This window comes from Panthera tigris, chromosome B1 (assembly GCF_018350195.1).
Source record: "Panthera tigris isolate Pti1 chromosome B1, P.tigris_Pti1_mat1.1, whole genome shotgun sequence".
Classification (NCBI taxonomy): domain Eukaryota; kingdom Metazoa; phylum Chordata; class Mammalia; order Carnivora; family Felidae; genus Panthera; species Panthera tigris.
Window position 1 is genome coordinate 8,250,990 of NC_056663.1, and position 23,164 is coordinate 8,274,153.

Here is a 23,164-nt window from a genome sequence, read left to right on the forward strand (position 1 = left end):
ATCGCTAAAAACCTCTCCCGGGTCTAGCTCAAATTCCGGAACTATCTCGTTTGTTGAAGAGAACTTTCCCACCTCCACCATCTCTTCAGCTTAATGAGGCTGCAGATGGCCCAGAGCACAGGCACTGTGCGTCCCCACGCCATGGGGATCAAGGGGACTTTGCTCGCCTGAGCCCTGGAAGGTGACTCATGACAGGGGCAACAGCGCTTGTCCGCCTCTCTCACTCAGGGCGAGACGGTCTCGTAACTTGTTTAAAAAAGGTCACAAGGAGACTCTCAAGTTCTCTGAAATTCATGGAAAAACACCTGCTTTAAGTGCAGAGATGAGGGCATTCTTTGTTTCCCCAAGACCTCATCAAAAGCTACGCACCGTGATGTGAATGAGGTGGCATCAGGGTTTTGCCACGGGCACAAGTCAAGACGGACGTTCCTTGGTGCCAAGGATCCTGCGTCTTACGCCAGGCTTTTCCCAGTGGAACTGTCACATCACCATCGTGGTATTCGTCGTGTTTACTCAGGTTTACACCATAATCCCAGACCTGCCCAACAGATAGTGTGACTTTGCCTCGGCCATTCTTGTTCCCCAATCGCAGAAATTTTTCCTGCATGTGTCAGGAATCCACCCTACCTTCTTTCTCTATCGCTGTCCCAGCAGGTCACATGAGACCTCTCCCCCCCTTTTTTTTTCTTAAAATACTAGTGTGTTTGGCTTTTTGTCTCTCCTTTTCTTTCCCTTTCCCTCTCTTTTATTAAAATTTATTTATTTTGGGAGAGCGAGAGCACGACTAGGGGAAGGGTAGAGAGACAGAATCCCAAGCAGGCTCCGCAATGACCTACACAGGGCTTGATCTCACGAACCCTGAGATCATAACCTGAGCTGAAATCAAGAGTTGGACGCATAACCAACAGAGCCACCCAGGCGTCCCCATCATACCCATTTTAAGATAGCATCCCCTACTTTTAATATCAGTCTGTCCATCCAACGCTTGGGCTGGAATCGGAGGAGGCTAGGAATGTTGAGTCTGATGTCCCCACATCCTGTCTGATCCCTATGTGCCTTCTCTGGCCTGTGATAGTTCCATTGAGCAGAGATTGTCACAAACATGTAGAACAAACCTCAGGCCGGGAATAAGGAAAAGAATAATCAGGGGTAACAGGTCATTGGGTAAGATGAGCAGGAAATAAGGGGAACAAATTAGTGGGCTGAAAAAATAAAAATCTGTCCTAGAAAGGAGAACGGAAGTATAAACAAGGGGGCATAATAGAGGACACGTTTGTCACATCAGGAAGGCTTTTGAAATCTTGGTGGCAAGACATCTCCATATGACACTAGTGCTGAAGAAAAGCTTATTTTCATTTTTATTTATTATTTTTTTTAATGTTTATTTATACTTTTGAGAGGAACAGAGATACCGCATGAGTGGCGGAGGGGCAGAGAGAGAGGGATTCACAGAACCCGAAGCAGGATCCAGGCTCCGAGCTGTCAGCACAGACTCTGACGTGGGGCTCGAACTCACGAGCTGTGAGATCATGACCTGAGCCAAAGTAAGACACTTAACCGACTGAGACCCCCAGGTGCCCTTCCCCCACTTTTTTTTTTTTTTTTTTTTAGAAAAGCTTGTTTTTAAACAATGTGTCAGCCACATAGTTTTATTTAAGGAAGTGTGATGATAATCTCAAATTCCTACTGAATTTAAATATATAAGTTTGAATAGAAGGAAGATGAAGTTTTAAAAACATTAAGTATAGGTATAGCTGCCTTAAAATGATGAAAAAAACCCACGACTCGAACAGCACGCTACAAATATGGTCAGAAAGTCTTCTAAAGTAGTGTTGAATATACAGGAAACATTTTTAAAAGTATTTATGAAATTATTTCTGGTTGAGACCATTTCCAATTCTTAGGCAGCTAGTTATCATTTGATGGATTTCAAAGAAGTTCTTAATGGCATTTCATCGTCGTGGCTATCGAATGATAGGCGTGATTGCTGTCTGTGTGGACAGTCGTGTCTTTCAAGCCTGATGTGTCATCAGCCCTGGTGGGCGAGCCCCAGGGTAGCATCTGAGCGTTTTAGCGTGTGTACTTCCAGATCATGTAGATGCCGGGTCCTGATGGTGCGGGCCCCATACCTGATGAGAGCCAATCACCAGAACTCCAGATGGCTCCAACGTTCAGAGTCATCTGTGCTGCAGTGGCTTGGCCTGGATGAAAGACAGTGTATGGGCACCTGATTGAGGTTTGCACACGGTGCCCGGGGGAGTGTTCCTTTCTGCCTTCTTCGGGAAAGTTACTTGTTTTTTGTTTTTTTTTCAAGATAATTACCCTTTGCAACATTTGAAAGAAATTTTCCAGAGTCTCCCTGTGTGACCACCTTTGGTAAGAAATCAGGAAGAACGATGCTGTCGGCTGTCTAAATTAGTTAGCATTTAAGAAATAGAGGCAGAAGGAGAGGAGTTTTCACGTATAATTTCTTAGACAAAACATTTTTAAATGCTCGTTCTCTTGATGTGGTCACTGGTTTCAAAGAACAGGGCTTTCTCAACATTTTAAGAAGACTTTAAAAAACATTAAAAAATTTTTTTCCTCTTTGTGGGGTCATTAATCTCAAGAATGGGGCTTCCTTGAACTTCTTAAAAACATTCTCTGTGTGTTTTCCCCCCTTTGCAGGTAGTTTAGTACAAACTTTGCAGCTTCAGAGGTGAGATTTGATACACCATTTTCACCCAGCTCTGTCCTTCCACAGAGTAAGAAGTTGAGACTCTGAGGGTTTTGGTGATTTGCTCAGGGGCACAGCAGAAAAGTCAAGATTAAAAAACTGGTGCATAATTCCCGATCCCCTACTCCTTCCATTGTTGTATGCTCTTTAGAGCCGATGAGTTGTGAGCAATTTTTTTTGTGAAACTTGGGTTTAAAAAAAATGTCTTCAAGCCGTCAGTCCTCATTTGCCGTTCCACCCATTAACAGATAATTATTCCCCACTTGAAAAATATTCTTAATATACACTAAAACTTCCAACATGAACAGAGAAACTGGGAATTATGTTATAAAACATGTCACTGACTTCCTTCGATTGTTCTCTGGGTGTACTCTGTGCCTTCCTCAGATACCATATTGGATTTATTTAGAACTTTCTAGAATCCATCTCTATAAAAATCAGTTAACACTATTCTGTAGCAGAGTGAAATAACTTTTTTTTTTTTTTTAATGTCCTTCTCATTTGCGGTTCAAGAGGTAAAGTCCCTAAACATCCTTTGAAAAGTCTGCCAGTGAAAGCTCAGATCTGGGTGGGACAGTGTGGTCACAAAGGTAAGGTGAGGGCAACAGACCCTTGTTCGGCTCTCTGCCCAGCACCTACTGGGTTGGGGAACATGCGAAGTTACCCAAGCAAGGAGTCGCATGCTTTGGGCAGCAAGCTATACAAGGCTGTAGTATAAGCTCTCTCACCTGCTGTGTCTGCCTCACCTGATCGGAGCAGGGACCCCGGAAGAGATGAGAGGAAAGCGTGTGACCCTTTCTCCTTGTGTTTAAGTGCATTCTGGGTAGGCCAGTGAATGCCGCTTACGGTCACCCTCAAACTTCTGGTGTGAGTTATATGCACGTGGCAGACAAAGGTTATTTTTAGAAAGTCTAATCACGGATCGATTTCACTCAAGCAGCTAGCAAATTAAAACCCCCTTCCAAAAAAATATCTGGAAGCTAAATGTTACACAACCGCTTTTTTTTTCCCTAAGGTTTTTTATTTTTACATAATCTCTACAGCCAACATGGGGCTTGAACTTACAACCCTGAGATCAAGAGTCACATGCTCTGCTGACTGAGCCAGCCAGGCCCATTAGTCTTTTAAACTGAGAATACAGTATTTAGTTTCTAGACATAAAATTCTATGTATAAACTCTTTAGGATTTGAATGTATCAAGTATCCCGGCAAGCTTCCAGTATTTTCTCATCGTTATCCTTGAGATTTGGCTGGGCTGGTATCTTGAGGCTCCTGGAGAGTTTACATTCTCACTGTAATTTTGTTTCAGCGTTTTGTTGAATCATGCTTGCTAACATTCTGAGGAACTCTAAAATCTCTAGTCTAAACTGGCACCACAGAATCTCAATTATTATAATTTAGTGACGTGAGATTTTTATCATCCACATAAAATTGTTTGCAAGTATCTCTGGCAGTATATTGTTTCTGCTCATGTTATTTTAAATTTTGACCAAAATTATTACATCTCCAGGGACAAATTAAGTGTTATTTTTCTGGCATGCTTCATGATTTAAGTTTTGGTCTAGTGATTTCTTTTGGCTTAGCCATATATTCTGAGAAACTAATTGTCAACACATACTTGAGATTTTTTTAAAGCTGATAGTGGTCGTTGTATCAGGTTCTCATATTCTTTATGTGGCCTTGGGGTTAATTTGAAACCTAGAATACACTTTCCCCCCTAAATTAGCTAAAAAATCAATACATTTTAAATGTATCAAAACTAAAAACGATTAACCAGATTGCCATAACATTACATAATGTTTGTTTACTTACATTCTTGGCTCAAATGCGATGAAAAATGATTGAAGTGAATCTCTGCTGAATTTCACAGACGGTGACGATTTTACGCACTAGGGACCGTCTCATCAGGTGGAAAGATATTATTTATTACTCCACTTTTCCTTTGGTAAAATCATCCCTGAATTTGTGCTTGTGGAGAAATCTTCATAAAACTATAGCTTTTGTCAAACGTAAGCATTTTTTCTTTGGTATTTTTACTATCATCATTTTCTGCTGTTCACATGTTTGAAAACACCCTAGACCTTGGCTGGAACTTTGAATGTACAGCACATGTATTTTCTGCCTGAAGACTTCAGCCGTCCTCACAAATAAACAGGAAGATGGTCATAAATGTATAATGAGAGAATTTCAGAAGATCATCTTCCCCTAATACAGGAAGAGTCTTAATTTATAAATGAGATGTTAAAGTTATGCACAGCATGTAAGTGGAATTCTGTAAACACTATGGACAACATTATTTTAGAAGTCAGTACTCAAAACACTGAGGGCATGTCTAAGGCATCAGTCTGTTTAAATATTTTTCAAGAAAGCAAATTATTTTATGGCAAAACACAAGTACTACTATTTTGAGCAGTAGCATATGCCATTTAAAGATGTTCTTGTTAAACTTGCAAGGTTTAAGAGACTTATCTTCATATAACTATAGAATTTTCTTCTCCTTTCAGGACTAATTATTTTTATGTATTGCTGTAGCTATGTCATACCAGGAAATAATCCTGTCTATATGCAAACTACTCATCTGGTTACATTTATGTAGCCAAAATATTTGTTCCTAGAGAAAAGCATTTTAGCATAATGCCTTTTTAAAAATGATGGTGCGCCTGGGTGGCTGAGTCAGTTGAGCGTCCGACTTCGGCCCAGGTCATGATCTCACGGTTCGTGAGTTCGAGCCCTGCATCAGCTCTGTTCTGACAGCTCAGAGTCCGGAGCCTGCTTGGGATTCTGTGTCTCCCTCTGTCTCTGTCTCAAAAATAAACATTAAGAAAAAAATTTTTTTAAATGAAATAAACACTTCAATTCTGTTACGAAAATGTTTCCTTTTTAACACAGAAGAGCATTTAAACATGATCTCCAGTGTATTTTAAACATGCTAGATAGGAGCATTTCTGCTTACACAAAGTGTTTGAGCTGGTCAGAAGAAGTCAAATATCCGGGAAGGATTCTTTTTGAGTGAAATATTTTAAAGCCATTTTAATACATACTGAGGGATATTAAATCACATGAAGAGTCTGAATGAATCATCCCAGTGAGCGGCATAACTTTCATCTCGGGGACATACTAAGCAGACGAACTAATACTATGTTCCGTATTGACTCGCTTGGTTATAAATTCAAAAGTGTCATGTGCTACAGTATTTATAATTATTAAATATATTGAGATGAATTTAAATAAAATGGAATAGCAAATGTTGTCTCTCTGAAACTTTGTTTTCTAGAATCACGCTTTTTCAGAGTCATCAAAATCTGACGTCTGGTTAGAGGAAAGGAAAAAGGGCAGGGGGAGGTGCACGTTTTCATATCATCAAGTTTTGCTCATCATGTAAGATAGTAATGGACTGAACTTACCAGTTTATAATACAGCTTTCGTTTTATTTTAAACATATTTGGCATGATATAAAAATATTGATCACAGTGAGCTTTACCAATTGTTATTGCTATAAAAATGAATGCAGAAACAATCTTTTTAGTGGAAATAAATTATATAGTCATTATTATTTTTTTTTTTTTTTAAATCACAAGAGAAAAACCTCAGCTGTTTGGTCCTTGGTAGAAAACCAGTCATTGAAAAGAGGTCTTTTGCGGGTGAGCTCCAGTCCATTTCTGTAAAGTTGTCCACACAGTCCAGCGAACCCTGACTTGTCTTGGTCCACATGGTCCCACAAAGGTCGCTCTGTTCACGGACAGTTCTAGCGTGGCAACACGGTCTTCCAAGATCGCCAGGTGACAAGTTGGAAAAGAGCGCAGCCTTAGTTCACGTGTGGTCTTTTCCAGTACGAAGGGACACAGCGACACACTTCCTCACTAAATGTAAGTCCTTGTTCACAAGGCTTCAGTCGATTCGTACACGGTCTTCTGTAACAACTAGGAAAACAGAGAGGAAAGCGTTTGTGTTGACGACCAACGCAACGGATTCACGATGCTACAAACGCAGTTGTTTTTCTGCATTTAAAACAAGAACAAAGTTACTCATGTGATCATAGACCTGTTCTTAGGTTTCTGTCTTTCTGAAGTTCGAGGCTGAGAATTAGAAAACCGAGGAGGACCGCAAAAGCCTAAAACCAGCGTTGCTGCTCGAACAGATGTGAGGGGGAGGTGATGTGAGCACTGGTTCTTTTGAAGTGTCCTCTGCTTTGTGGATGAAAGGAGCATAAAAGAGAGACCGGGAAAGTGAGTGTTGAAGTTCTGCAGATAGAGTGTGAGCCCAGAGGCGTGGCGGAGTCCCCAGGAGTCTGGGTGCTTGTGCGGAACCCAGACTTGGAAGGGATGACCGTGCGGCCCAGTGGGGAGCCCCGCCCTCCCTTTGTTTCTCTCCACCCGGCAGGCAGCTGGCTGTGCCACGGGGTCCCTGTCCCTCTCCGCCTGGGCTCCAGGGGAGAAGAAGGTGGTCTGGGGGAGGGGGAGAGGGACGGTGCTTCCCTGGGCCCCCCTCTCTACCCACCCTGGACTTCCAGTGGGGAAAGGACAGATGCTCCAAAGGCCCTATTGCTCCAGTGAACGGGAGCTGCCTTTGAAGAAGCTTGGGGGGTGTGAGACATGTCCAGTGCCAGAAGGGGATGGGCGTCCAGGGCGTAAGGCAGCGTGGCCTGGCAGGGAGACCAAAAGCACGCTACAGAGACCCTGCACGTGTGAGTTGGAAGTGTCATTTCTTGTGCTCCGGAAAACATACCTAGTTCAAATGTTACTTTTTTTTTCTCCTCTAAGTGCAAATGCATTATGGTTGGACTACTGGTATTCCTTTACTAAAAAGATGCAATTCTCAATGATCAATGGAAGCTGATGATTAAGGCAGTGGGCAAAAAATATATACTCTGCCCCTCTCCGACACTTTTGGAATACATATTAAGAAATGAGTGTCCACATTTTCAAAATAGTATATGTTTTTGCTTTGATGTATACATATACACCTGGAAGTATATCCTTAGAAAAATGAACACAGCGTTTCAGTAAACAGAAAGTCTTCATGAAACAATGTATACTATTAGGAGAATTACAAAGATCGAAATCTTTTCTCTTAGGTTAATATAAGAATTCTGTAGACAAGTATGGTGGCTGGTTTAGTCTTATGAAAACATAAGATCAGGCTTTCCAAGTATAGTAGGGTCCCTTAGAAGGGTTCACTGTGCAAAATGGTTAATAATCTGTAGTAAGACTTAGTATATACAATATTCTGCCTTTTTGAAGTATCCTTCTGGGAGGCAGATACCCAGATAAAATTGGGATACAGTTGTTGCTCAAGATATTCTAAAAAGGAAACACAAGATCCCTATAAGATACTCTGACACAGTAATGGAAGAAAACAATGTCATCCATGAGATACCTAGATTCACTGAAGTTCCTTTATGCAGCACCTAAAATGTTAGTGTGGACAGATCATCGGCGACATAAATTAGAACAGGAACACAAGCCTCACGAGCATCAAAAAGATGGAAATTTTACTTACTGGGAAAAGTAGTAAACATTGATGTAGGTAGGAAATTGTAAATACATGAAATTGAATTTTTTAAACATGTTTGTTTATTTTGAGAGAATGAGAGAGAGAGAGAGAGAGAGGAATGAATGAATCCCTAGCAGGCTCAGAGAGAGAGAGAGAGAGAGAGAGAGCGAGAGAGAGAGAATGAATCCCTAGTCTCTGGCAGGCTCCAGGCTGTCAGCACAGAGCCTGACATGGGACTCGATCTTAAGAACCATGAGATCACGACTGGAGCTGAGATCAAGAGTCGGACGCCTAACCGACGTAGCCACCCAAGAGTCTCCCCCAACCCCTCAATTTAAGTTTTAAGTCATGTGAGTGCTCGTCTGTTGCAAGGGCATTATTGCCATCTCTAAAGAGTGTGCCGGAAGAAGAGAAGCCAGTGTTGGTGATGACAAACCGACGGTCTGAGAGCTGAAAGGGCAGCGAGGAGAGTGAAACGTTATGTCAGCCAGGACAAAGAGGGGAGCTTCGAGAAAAAGTACACAAAGGACAGGTTACACGAACACCGACGTGTCCACTGAATTTGGCAGTGGAGTCTACGGATACCTTCCATAGAACTTTCTCATGGAATGCCAGGGCGTAACCTCGGTTACAGCTGGTTAAATATGTGACAGATGCAAGAGGCGAACACAATTGCCAAGTGCCTAGGTCTTGGCGCAAGTTCGAAGAGGACCGAGCTTCGCTGCTAACATACGCTCGGCATCCCAGTAAGATGCTAATGAGATGTAAGTCCGGGAACGCTCATAAGCTGAGGGGAAAGAAAAGTAGTTGACGACGTCAAAAGTATGGGAGAGAGAAGGCCTGTCTGGCGGAGCAAGGTTGAAGAAAATGCCGGAGACACCGATCTGGCTAAAATGCAGACCACCTCGCCCTCAGGTTAAAGAGGAAACAGCTCAACCCTGGAAGGGTCTGAGTCCAACGGTCTCATTTTCTTTTTCTTGGTGGAAAAGGGGGCAGAATCCACATTTCAGGAATGAGTCTTGAATAATCTTGAGCGATATATTGATTTATTTCTCTAACTCCACTATTCAGCTTAACTGTCATTCTTTCTCGATACAACTCTACAATTAGTGGCACTATCCTGTCCTTTGAATATTTTGCATAGACGTTTCTGCACTGAGGACAGGTGTCCGGCATTATGATGGCATCATAATTTTTGGTGGGGGCAGTTGAGTGTTGTTCGGATGTTCCAGAAACGCTCGTCAAGGGACTGTCCCGTGCCTCTGTCTCCCTACCACTATGACAGCCTCAGCCTCTGGGACAAGGATTAGCGCGTGTTCGGAGCTTGGATCTGGTTTGGGTTCCCAGGCCTCCTGTCTTGTTTTTCTCAGGAGTAAACAGGGTCTCAGTGGAAGTTTAACCTTGGTTAGAAAATAGCAGAATTCGCCTCCCAGAACTTAACTGGTCTCATTCTAAAAAGCAACTGCTCTTTTGGTTGAGAAAAACTATTCTCAGTAAGACAAGTGAATACGATTTATGAAGATTTCTTACCTGCATGTTTGATGTTGAAATTTCTTTCCTTTTAAGAAGCATTTCTGTGAATTTTCTGTACACTCACAGGCACATTTTCCAGGGTTTAGGGGCTGACTTCTTGGACAGGTTCTTTTACATACGCACTGGCACGTGTTTTCATCAAATTCTCTGTTGGCCCCACATGAGTTGGGTAAAAGTTTGTTTTTACAGACACACTGGCATGAGTTTCTGTCTAGTTCTTTGTGGGGTCCACAGCTGGAAGGCCGGAGCCCCCCTCTGCAGACACACTGACACGTCTCTTCATCAAGCTCCTTGTTGGGTCCACAGATGTCATGGGATCCATCTGTAGAGTCTAGACAAATACAGTCAGACATCTTTACTATACTTTACTTAGCACCAGGTGTGGTGGGAAACAATTAAAAGCATTTAAAAGTGTCTTCGTGTGTTTCATTGAAGGGTTGTGCACAAACATGGGTATGTTCCTTTATAAGGAAACTCAAAATAATCCCACTGTCAAGTAGAAAGTGGCCTGTTTTGTAGTCACTTATTTCAGAGCAAGATGATCTGAATACCAAACATGTGCTTTTAATACTAACATATTTGTTGACCAAAATAGAGACCCTTGGCAGTTAGTCTTTAAAACATCATTCTGCTTACCTTCCCCAGAATTAGAAGGAAAAATAAAATCTTGCTGAGCCAGGCACCTGCACAGGTGATCATTCCAGATGTAGTTTGTGGGGCAAGTCTTGTTTGCAGCCTGGCACCTTGGGGAGAGAGAGAGACACACGAATTAATAGTCTAACTGGTACGCAGAAGGGATCGTCTCTATTCTTACCGACGTATCACAAAGCCAATGCATGCTTGTGAAAAAGCTTTACCATGACAGAAGGATGTATGAAGTGAAATGTGAATATTCCTTCTCAGACTACCCTCCTTACCCCCATGTGCGGCCAAATTCTAAGCCCAGAGGGGACCACCCTTGGTGGTGGGGTCTTGTATCACTTCCAGACTTTTATCGGGTTAAGGCAAGTGCATTTACTCGTATAATCACATAGTGGTTTAGCTTGTGTACAAATGGAATAAGCCTCTTCTATCACTCTGGAATTTCTTTGTTCCACTAAACAATATATTGTGGATATCTTCATAGGTTACATCATCATGTACTGTTACATCCACTGTTTAGTGGTGACACAGCAGTCCATCAAATGGATGTGCTATGAATCTCCGATCGGTAGCTAATGAAATTGCTTCCTACTTTTGGCTTTTTCAAATAATTCGATAGGAAACATCTTCATACATTTACCTTTACTGAAATTTCTTTTTTTAATTTTATTTTTTAATGTCTATTCAGTTTTGAGAGAAAGAGAAAGACAGAGTGTGAGTGGGGGAGGGGCAGAGAGAGAGGGAGACACAGAATCCCAAGCAGGCTCCAGGCTCTGAGCTTTCAGCACGGAGCCCAACGCAGGACTTGAACTCACGGACTGTGAGATCATGACCTGAGCTGAAGTCAGATGCTCAACCAACTGAGCCACCCAGGTGCCCCTTTCCTGATGTTTCTGAAACACAGATACCTATAACTATAAAGTGTCCGTTAATACAAATTTCCACTCTACACTCCACCAGGAAGGCATCGAAGTCTTGTTAATGCTGCTGTTCTAGGTTTTCCTCCCTCTCTCTTTCCTTTTCTTCTATCCTCATTATTTCGGTAAAAGTTATGAACATACGGGCTTCAGTCAAGTACACCAAGTGCTCTTTTGCTGCAGCTGTCCCACTGTTGGCTAACTGGGCCACCTTCATGTTGACGCCTGTATGAACTGAGCCCTCTAGTTTGAAGCTTCTCTGGCATGAACAGATGTCACAAGCTCATCTTGCCCATTTCCCCCCTACCCCCAGAATCAGCCATTCTTTCAAGGGGCCCTAATGCTGCTTGTTGGAAAATGGCATTTGGGATTAGGTTCGTTCAGTGACATCAGGTTACACTGGCCTTTGCGGGGCACAGCACTAGAAAATGCGTGTATATCCCATAGAATGTCTCTGTAGGTAACGTTTACCCAATAGAAGGATTCTTGGCTCCTAATATCCTAACTTAGAGTGTATATAAATCTCTTACTACCTAATTGTTCAGCTGAGGTTGGTGCAGGGGAAATAATTATACAATTATATCTTCCACACTCAGTATCGTGAACGACAGGTGATAGGAGAGTGCTGGGTTACATTCCAAACTGTTAGAACATAACATCATCTTCACAGGGCTACTGAGTGTAAACAAACAGGACATGTGCTTTGGATGGTGCTAAGAAAAGTTTCAGAGGCCTACTGTGTGATGAGGTAATGACACATCTTTCGTTAAAAGACAGCCTGATGTCTTGAACAGCACCACAGAAAGGAATTTTTGAAGTGTAAGCACATCTATATTTTGCAACCACTTTTTCCTGGACAACCACTTCTGAGAATTTATGGGAACTCTCCCACCGAGCAGTCTCTACAGGAGCCCCAAGACCCACAAAATCTCTATTGGTTCCATTCAGTATGATTGTTTCCCTAAAACACCTTCCCCACAGCACTGCAAATGGCAATGACTGTCTTACCCTTACCCCTCCTTCCTTGTGCCTTTCTTCAAGGGTCATGTCTCCAGCTTGATGAAAAACCATCTGTGATGGAAAGTTTTCTTGAATTTTATTTTTAAGAAATAAAATTTCTTGAATTTGTAACAAGTCTTTGAACGCTGTGTGCTATCTGCTTTCCCGTCTCATAAGCTAATTAATTTCTCATTCAGCATGCAAATAATCCAAGTAACCACATATAAAGCAACTGTGTGTTAACAACTATGATAACTGCTGGATGATCAAGGGAACAGCGTTTGAGCATTTTAGATCCTATCAAGATAGGATGTTCCTTTTCCTACAGATAGTTAAGTTATTTTGTAGGGGATTAGTTATGTTTGGGGTTTCCCTACAATACCTTATAATTCTTCCCATTTAAAGCAATAAAAGATATGTTTGCAATGTATATTTTTGGAAATAGGTTATTGATTTTAAGTAAAAGATACGTGTACATATCTTTAGGAAAAAACAGTCACAGAGCTATGTCCAAATACAATGTAACATTACTGGGGTTTTAAATGTACTCCTTTGACTTCATACTAATAACTTCCATTAAAATCTTTGTTACTAACAATCTTTATATTTTCTAAAGTATATATAAGAATATACTTGCCTTATATGCTACATGCCTTTTTATAATTTTATTTTTTGAAACATTTATGTGATTTCAGTTAAAATTATGAGCAAATATATATTCAGAGGATTCATTCTGACCCACGTCCTAAGCATGCTGATACTTTTTGTTGCTTTTTGTTTTCAGTGTTTCTTTCTGTAAATAAAGGAAAAGTACGTACGCATGTATATCTTTTCCTCCATTCTCTTACACAGAAGACAGCCTCTCTTACATGCTGTTCCAAACCTTGCTTTTCTTGTGAACAATATCCCCTGGGGAACATTGTACTTTCCCGATAATTTTACATATTCCCAGGAACAAGTCTCTACTTACTACATATTTTTGTCATTAGAATTTTCTTGGTTAATCATAAACCATTGTTCCACATAACATTTAGACAGTATCAATTTTCTAAAACAATATCGTTTTTTCCTTTATCTCCTTTCCAAAGTGTTAGTACCCTTCCATCAAATAAGATGCAGCTCTGTTTAGTTACAGAATAATAACACCTAATCCTGGCTGAATGAGCTTAGATTACTCTTCTGTAAGTGAAGAGAAGTCCATTTTGGCTGTATTGCCCTACTCTTGACATATACGTGAGTTAAGTAACACACTCCCATGTTGGTATCAGGAGGGCACAGCGCTGTGGTGGTTGCAGTAGAAGGGAATTTTCATTTTGCCAATATGTGATTTATACTGCCATTACCGAAACCCAGCATTCTCCCAGCTGTCAGCTGTAATCCACCAGTGGATCACAAATCAATTATAAGGGATGGGAAATGCATTCTTAATGTAAAAGAATGACATATAATAAAATACTACTAGAATGCACGCATAAAGATGGTTTCTGCAATTATATGCCACTTATATATATGCATATATATTTGTAATATATGCAATATGCATATATAAACATGTATATATAAATATGCATGTACACACCCTCACACATACAACCTTCCCCCCTCTGCCACATGTGTATATGTGAATATGGTAGCAATGTCAAATGCGTTCTTTTTTTACTTATAGTAGTTGATAAACACGTGACTAAGCTATTTATTTTTTATGGAAAGAAGTATCCAGAGATCTAGAGATCCCCATCACTAGCCAAGTGAGACTGGTCAGTAATGGGTTCTTCAACTGCAGGAGTGTGTGCTAACGTATCCGTGCTGAACTTTCAGTAGGTATACAAGATTGTGCACCCTAAATAGATATGAAAATAAAACATTTCCTGTTTCCCATGAAGTGAGGAAAAAAGTAGAGTTTTCTAATATTTCACATTCTTAAAAATATAAGTTCAAAAATATGGACCACGTATAGAAACCAATGTAGAAATGTATTTCTGAAAATGTCATAACAAGGTATCTACTGTCTAGTTTTACAGAACGGTTTCATATAATCTGGCTACGCTAGCCATTTGGACTCTGCACATTCATGTTGAGTAAAAATATAGTCTTCAGAATAACAATTTCAATTATGTTACCTGAAGTGTTTTTGCTAAAGTAAACTTGATATTAGTAATTATGCTTTGCTAAAGGTGAGCTAAATATTTTAAGTTCTAATATTCTTAAAACTTAAATTTCTAGAAAAATGACTTTAGAAGCTTTGCCAAAAATAAGTAGCTCCTACTTTTCAATGTTAACCTATTTTAATGTTGAAATTTGAAATCCTGCTAGATACCATTTAATTAAAGAAACATGTATCTGCATAGAATACATTTTCATAATTATTAAATGAGGATCCCTACTCTAAAAGTGAATGGCAAGTTGTTAGCATTTAAAGCTTCTCATGTGAGAAAAAAGGAGACACGATTTCCAAAGTATTATTTTAGAATGAAAGAAAATGTTTTTACTGTGGATAGAGGGGTGAGCACAATTTACTTATTTTCTCCATATCTTAATCTCCAAAGCATTTTTATTCTATTGAGATATTTCTTCAAGTTCTGCACATTGATGTGTGTAAACACATTAAAACGTTTAAATAAATTAGTTATTTTGTACATTGTATTTATGATTCCAGGGCACATTTTGTCTCCAAAGCCAACGCTTATGCCATTCCTTGTAAAGTAAATCTTGGTGGAAAATCACATGTAAATAAACGAACTTGCCTACTTTTCCTTTCCCCCCGTACACATAACCATAGCCCCGTTTATATTTATGCAGGTAAAAGACGCTTTTCTTAAAAATTCTTTCATTACTTCACTTCACCGGTTTGGTAGCTACTGCTAGTTAAGAGCAGAGAACAAAAATGTAAGGGGATGTGTGTTACAGAATAATGGATTTAATGATCAAAATGGTTCTTATGTTGCCGTTGATCTCTCTCTTGAAATTTTCAAGGACGGATATGTCCTGTGCATACTGGATGAGTTACTGGCTCTTGTGCCTGGGCCACTGCAGCGGACTGTTTTGTGCAAACTGTTGTTTGGGTTCTTTCAACTTCTCTACTTTTTGCCCCTTGAGTTTTTATATACTTGGAAGTCTCCTGACCCCCCAAATCCGTATTTAAGGAATGCTGACACATTACCATCTTTTGTTTGGCATTAGTGAGAAGTGAGCTGAATGTATTTCGTAATATATCTCTAAGTGAGAAACAATGAACAGCGTCTTGATTTGTATTAAACTACTACTGATCTACTTGACCAAATATCTCTTAAAATATTTCATAGATCATTCAAGATGAGTGTTAACATTAATTGAATACACATTCAACTTGTGGCACTCAATGGCTTTTTGAAATAGCACATTGTCTCTGTGACATGAACTGTGCTATTAATCAAGTACTCTGATTGGCATCTATTTTTGTAAGGTGTCTTCACAACAATGCAACTGATTAAAATTCTGATGAAAGTGTGGTACGTGTAATACAGTTGTGTTCCTTAAGTAGCAATCCTGCCTTAAATCTTATTCAGTGTGAAGTGTGATCCAGTAATATTCGTTTGAAAGCATGTGCTGTGGGCTCTCCTACATTTCTTCTGAGCATCTTGATATCATCCAATGAGCTAGCCAATAATATGCTCTGTACTCCATTAAGAAAACACAGAGGGGGCACTCTGACCACGTTACTACTTTGGATAAATACCCAAATACAGGTTTGGTTCTCTAAATGCCAACTGTTGCTGTCATCTGAACTTCACCTGCTGTGATTAGCAATCACTCAGACCTGTAATTATATTTTGAAAGCATATCCACCCAGACCCTCCCAAGATTGCTGTCAGAGTAGCAGCTGCAAGGGCAACTCTTTTCTTTCACTCTCAGAGCCACGCAACTCTGGGGAAAAGACTGCAACAGTTTGATTTCCAAAGACTGAATTGTGTTGGTCTTGAGTTCTTTATGCATGGCCCTTGATTACACTTGACTATCTGATGCAAGGTATTAATAATAGGGGAATCTAGGGAATAAGGGTATGGAGTAGATGAGAATTCTTTATACCTTTTTCTCAGTTTTTCTATAAGCCTAAAACTTCTTAAAAAAAAAAAAAAAGGCTGTGCTTTCACCTGTTATCGTTCAGAAGACAGAAACCAGACAGTCCAAAGGTGGGTGCACAGGTCAGCACGGTTAGCTTCCTGTTAGAAAAAATATGCTCCAAGGCCTGGAGACTCTTACCTGAGTTCCATGGCTAAATGGATTCACGTTAATCAGTGCTCATTCGAAGGGGTTAGACAATATTTAGATAATAACGAGTTTTGTAAAAAGAAAAAAAGGATGAGCAGACCTACGAATTAAGGTTTCAGAAATAACTGCATATGATCAGGAGAGTTTTAAACCTATCAAGAGGGGACTTTTCAGGGAAGGACACAGATGCATGTTTTAAAATAGTGGGAAAGTTTCTGGCCAACTGGAGCAAGACTTCGTGTCCCAGTTTCACTGGCAGATGTATTGTTTCTGCATTTCTGTTCTGATGCAGTTTACTAACTGCATCGTGCTACTCTATCTCTATTTTTGGTAAAGCAAGAATGGAATGCATGATCTTGAAATGAAAAGGAAAGAAATAATTAAAAGGAGAAAATCAAAGCCTAATGGATATTCAAGCTTCTAAGCATTCAGACTGAGGATCTGTTATAGATTAATGAAGACACTGAGCCCTCAAGTTCTACATCAAAGGTTGCCAGGGCGATAAATTTGCTGTGTTCCTTGGAGAAGAGAGTCGTTCTCACACGAATGAAATTTTCCTTAATAAGCCCGGGTAACTCTAACTTCTTAGAGGCAAATATGTTTTATTTTGTGTCTTAGTAAACAATGTTGACAACTTCGTAAAAGAAATGAAAACCAGTAAACAAATAAAAATGAATGAGCCTTCAAGCTAGAGTTTTCCATTTTCTCTTTTTTCACCCCTTCTTTTCCTCTGTTACCACATCATGGCTCTCCCCCAAAGACTGGCAGAACCTCTTTATCAGGTTGAAATCATACATATTTCTATTTTGTATTCATTAAAATCCAAGGTACCCTGGCTGTGCTGAGCATGCTCTTGTCACTCCCCTACCAAAAAACTCCGCATGCTCCCCAATACCTCCACAGGAAGGGTGAAACTCTCTAGGCTGGTACCCAAAGCTTCCTAAGCACAGCCTTAGCACTGCCTTCTTAATTGAATCTCCGATGGCCTTCTTCCATTAACACGCAATCCTCGTCGGTTCAATTCTCATGGATTTATTGTCCCCAGAATGTGCTATTTCCTTTAGGAACCCTTTAGAAACATTGTCAGTGATAACCAATTAACCAATGAATTTACCACTGGGTAGAATTCATTTCATGGCACTTATGTTTCAAATGTGACATCTCTCTCCTTTGATTTTACTCTCCCTAGTATGTAGTATATTGCTTCCCTATAGTCTGTATCGTAGAATAAACATGAATATTCATTCACTCACTCACTCACTCATTCATTCATTCATCCATACAATGGAATACTACACAGGTATTTAATGAACAAAGGGGGCCTAGAGGCCTCAAAATGATTACATCTCTAAAACATCATGTTCAGAGAAAAAAGTACTGTCACCATTTTAACATATTTTCAGCAAAGCCGTACTATACATTCTTTTGTCTTATAAATATGGAAGAGCATGAATGAGGATACAATTTTCAATCAGTGGTTACCTCTGGCAAGGAAGGGTGCTGAATGGTGACCATGGCTTTGGGTTGTTGTCTTGAGTGAGTATGACAGAATTGGGGTGGAGGGATATGTCGTTTTTGCATTTTTTTTGTTCTTTCCTATATGTTTGAAGGGTTTTTTTTTTTTGTTTGTTTTTAATGTGAAGAAGTTAAAAATGTAGTCATGACTGCATCCCCAAAGGAATGGATTGACTCCAAATTTAGTCTGAATCTCTGGTTTGCCACTCTTGAGTTGTGTGATGTTGGGGCAAATGACCTAATCCTCCGGATTCAGTTTCTCATATGTAACTGGGAATTCCACTCCCTTGTTTCTTCTTCCTCCTTCTCAAAGTGGTTGTGCAAGATAGGGTATTAATAAGTGTTATCTCCGTTTCATGTCCTTCAGATAAGGGAGTCCATCACAGTAACTCATGAGCTTTTTCTAAGACTTGATCTTCTGACCACTTCTTTGTTCCTTGAATTCTTGTTTGGCTTTTGCAATATCCTTTGGATTCTGTAATAACTAGTTTTGAATCCCTGATTTTTCTGACTATTCTCAGTCTCTGCACAGACTATTATTTCTCCCAGTTTCTTAGATATTGATATTCTGCATAGTGCCAGCTGCTGCTGCTTTTTTTACTGTCTCTATTTTCCTCGGTTGGGCTCATCTCTTCCAACGCTCTATCAGCTTCATGCTGGCAGTGGCCACCTTAGCGCCCTCCCAGCTCCAGATCCTACCGCCTTGCAAACATTTCTCTTTGATTTCTTAGAGATGCCACTCTTCCCGTGAACACGTGTTCCCTGTCTTGGTGAATACTGTCCATGCACTGCACCCTCAACTTCTGCCTCTGTTCTCCTGTACATGCCATTCCCAAGTCGTGACTTTCTCAAAATTGTCTCTTCATCTCTTTTCTTTCCATCCCCATTTCCACCGCCTTGGTTCCTACCCTTGTTGCTTCTCTATGAGACTATTTCAGAAGCTTCTTCTCCAGTTTTTCCACCTCTTGTTTTGGGACTCAGTCTACCTACTATGGTGCTATCCATGTTTTTTCTATTATTACACTGCCATCCAGATGTTCTTTCTGTAATATGCAATGTAAATATCACGGGTCATACATGTATCTCTTAATGGCTCCTGAGAGACTTGAAGACAAAGTCCATCCTTGGCATGGCAGATGCAGTTCTCTGTACCTCTGCAGACGCGGGCATCTTGTGTGTGACGGGAGGGATGCAGCCCGCGTTCTTCCTCTGCCTCACCAGCTCATGTCCCGTGTGCACCTTTCTGACTCACGGGATTTCTCTAGAGGAGTGAGCCTGTCTACCTTCCTCTCTCTCTAACCTACCATAATAGCAATACCAAGTAGATACACAATAAGTGTTTGATGAATGACTCAATAAAGCAGAGCACAGTGTACATTTATGTACTTATTATATTAGAAATACTTGTGTTTGTACTCTGGCACAGAGTGGTTTTAGTTAAGGAATTATCCATTTTTTAAAATATCCCTCATCTAGGATGGTGTGACACACATGTAAGACTCAAATATCTCATGAATGGATAGACACTACTTCTATCAAGTAAAAAAAAAAATCTCTGGCATCACTTCTTAATTACAAATGATTCCCTCCATACCTCCATAGAAAGAGACCCTCCATGTAAGGGGCCATGGGAATCCATGGAGTTCAAGCTGAAGGAAAATATAGGAGGAAGTAATTGGAAGGAAAGAAAATAATCTATGAGAACATCAACATGAATATTGATATCTAACCACTTCTAGAGAGAGTATCTTCTACCTCTGGACTTTCTGACGTATCTTGGTATTGATATTGAAGCTTGAAAGTTGTTGGGGTTTTTTTGTTTTTGTTTTTTTAAATACTATAAGATACTGGGGGAGAGCATGGGCTTAAGAGATGAAAAGACTTGAATCTGTATTTTTTTTCTGGCACTTTTCTTAGCTGTTCAGCTTTGTTATGTGCTGATTAACACTTCTAATACTCCGTTTTTCCATTTGTAGAATGTCTGTAAAAATAGCAGCCCAAGTTTATTGAATGCTCACCGTCAGGCATCAGGCACTATGCCAAGACCGGGCAGGTGTCACTGAGTATAAATGTCACTGCATCCCTATGTGTTGGGTGTTGTCCTCTTCCTTCTCCTTATTACTCTTATTCTATTTCACTCTTCTACGATATTGGACTAACGAAATGTCGTTGAAGAGGTTAATTGTGAGGATTAGGTTATAAACGTGACACTGCATTTTTGAATGAACATTTGAATTTATGTTTTGTACATGAAGAAAATGAATCACAAAAAGTTGACCGAAGGTAGCGAAACTCACAGCAGAAAATGAGTTTTGTAATTGGGAAGCTGCTTGCAGTGTGCACTATTCCCCCCTGTGCTCTGTGGTGTGGACCATCCATGCGGCCACCTAGCAGGGTTAGGATGAGCATGTGGCGGTATGTGGCAGGTGCCTGGTGCATGGTAACGTTTTGTAAAATCATAATGGTGATAATTGTACAGACAGAACACGTGTCGTCCCTCCCTGACTGTGCGCATGCTCGGATCCTCCCTCCTTGAATCCGCGCATGCTCAGATCGTCCCTCCCTGACTGCGCACATGCTGTGAGGTCAGAATCAGCCAAGCCCTTGTCTATCCTCCCTCACACTACCTTGGAGGGTTCTCGGCCGGTTTTAGAGACTCAATAGTTTTTTTATGGACAACTCACTTTATGAAAGATTCATTTATTTACTGAATTATACTTCTTCATAAATAACCTGGAACAAATGGTCTGCTACTCATTTTATCTCCTAATAATGGGACTTGAGCACCATGCACCTGAGAAAGGCAAGTCTTGTCTTTGTCCCAACAGTGGTTGGTAAGAGCGCAGGGGTTGGGCAGAGCTGGGGCCACTGCTGGAAAATTTCGAACTCTATACAAATGAGGGCTGGGAGGCCTTCCCTGCTGGGGAATCTTGAGAATCTTAAAATATTTGACTTTGTTATCATGAAGATTTTAAGAAATCTACCATTTTAAACCTACGTGAATTTCAAAATTATAGTTAATAAAATAGGTCTGTTGCTTTTGGCTTTTCAAAACTCTTATTTTGTTGAGAAGTAAGGGGCATATGATAAAATGCTTGTATTTTAAGTTCATTTTTTTACACATGTAGGTACCCATGTAACTATTACCATAATCAAAATATGGAACATGTTTATCACCCCAAAGTTTCCTTTTGCTCCTTCCAGTCAATCCCCACCACCTATATCTTGAGACAACTCCCAAAATGCTTTCTCTCAGTCTAGGTTCTATTTGTCTCCTCTAGGGTTCATGTAAATTGAATCATATAACATGTAGTTTTTAGTTTTTAGTCTAGCTTGTCTTACTCAGCTTGATGTTCTGAGACCCATTCATGGTGGGCGTGTCAACAGTTCATTTGTATTATATTGCTCAGTAATGTTCCACTGTATGGATATACCGCGGTTTGCTTATGCATTCACCTTTGATGGGTATTTGGGTTGTTTCTAGTTACTGGCTAATGAAGCTTCTGTGGACATTCATGTGCAAGTTATTGTGTGCAAATATGTTTTTAGATGACTTATGGATGATATCAGAAGTGTATTATTTAAGTTGATAGAATCTGCCAAAATATTTTGCAAAGTGGTTATGCCGTTTAACATTCCCATTAGTGACATATGAACATAGCGCCATGTCCTCTCCACTATTAGCTTTTGTCATTTCTTTTTAATTTTGGCCATTGTGGCAATTCCTGCTATTTTTAACAAATGGTTTTGTCACATGGCTTTATCTCATCATATATAAGTTGCCATGACAGTTTTTAATTAAACTGAAGGCCACACTTCACAATAAGTGGAGACCGACATTAAAAAAAAGAGAGAAACAGAAAAGAAAGAAGTATCTGTGTACCCCATGGGTAGTAGCAAGGCATGCATTCACAATGGGGGCAGTATCTTTGGCAAGGGAGTAAAAACTAGTTATTGGAGAGGAGGAATCTTAAATGTTGCAGTGGTTTTTGTCTCTCCAAAACCCAAGAAAAGCTTTTGAACCAGTAATTTCTATTGGGTTTTATGGGTTGTCACGTGAGCAGGATTGGCACCGAAGATATCCAGAGTCTTTGCAAGATAAGGGCTATGAGATTATAGTGAACGGAGGGCTGTCACTGAAGGACTTTCTCTGAATTGAGTGCTCAATCTCAAGGTCACAGAGCAGCAGCTGCCTGTGTGGGCATGTTGGCTGCCTTGGGACTGCTGCCAATGGTTGATCCCTGGTGTGTTGTGTGTGACGTGAGCTTAGGGAATTAAGTAAAAGTAGTTTTTATTTTATTATTTAATTCTCCAGAAGTTATTCAAGCCATTAGTGTGTCAAATGCTGAGAAGAAAAAGCTGGTGACACTAAGTAAGCATCCAGCAGTTACAGAAGTTACAAGTTGTTTTCTCACGTGATGTGGAAGTTAAGTTCTCTAAAAAATGTTACATAAATTATTTAAAAAATTATCCTTCTTTTCCTGGAACGATAATTATTTGGAATGTTTTCTTTCAACATACATTCGTATCATTATATATTTATATCAATCGGTATTTTCTGTATGTAATATGATATATTACCACTATATTAGTAAATAACTTACCTTAAAGGTTTGTCAGCAAATACTGTGTAATAAAATTATGTTTGATGTTCATGGCTTTTATGTTTTTAATTTAACTTTTAACTATAAATTTTTTTTTGTCATTTTTAGTCCTACATTGCATTAAAAAGCTTTCTATTGCGAGGCCCTATAGCTCAGGGATTAGAGCACTTGTCTTGTAAAAAGCTTTCTACTTCCTTTTTTTATGTATAAAGCCCAAATATACATATAATACCTAAAGCTGTATGAATAGGTCTATGGTATTAAAACTTTATGAGGGAGGTGATTACAAAAAAGGTCTGCAAAAGGATCCTTAGGGGGTGATAATGAAAAAAGAGTTGGCTGCTACTGTAATAAATGAGAGTGTTTTAAAATCATGTTCTGTCTTACTCTTACAGTTATATATAACTACATGTAAGGTTATACAGTTAATTTAAATATATACACTATATATGCTATATGCATATTACATAAACATAGATATTGCACCCATACAGATT

The 23,164-nt window shown here is 39.9% G+C and overlaps 1 protein-coding gene across 1 annotated transcript in view; it reads right to left on the reverse strand.

Moving 5' to 3' along the window:
- Nucleotides 1–6,137: 6,137 nt before the first annotated feature.
- Nucleotides 6,138–23,164, reverse strand: part of VEGFC (vascular endothelial growth factor C) — a 108,801-nt gene continuing 91,774 nt past the window's right edge. The window contains exons 5-7 of the mRNA XM_042982899.1: nt 10,379–10,485; nt 9,740–10,073; nt 6,138–6,636 (exon numbers count right to left, since the gene is read on the reverse strand). Of these exons, the coding sequence (XP_042838833.1) occupies nt 6,522–6,636; nt 9,740–10,073; nt 10,379–10,485 (556 nt within the window). The 3' untranslated portion in view covers nt 6,138–6,521. The remainder of the gene's footprint in view (nt 6,637–9,739; nt 10,074–10,378; nt 10,486–23,164) is intronic.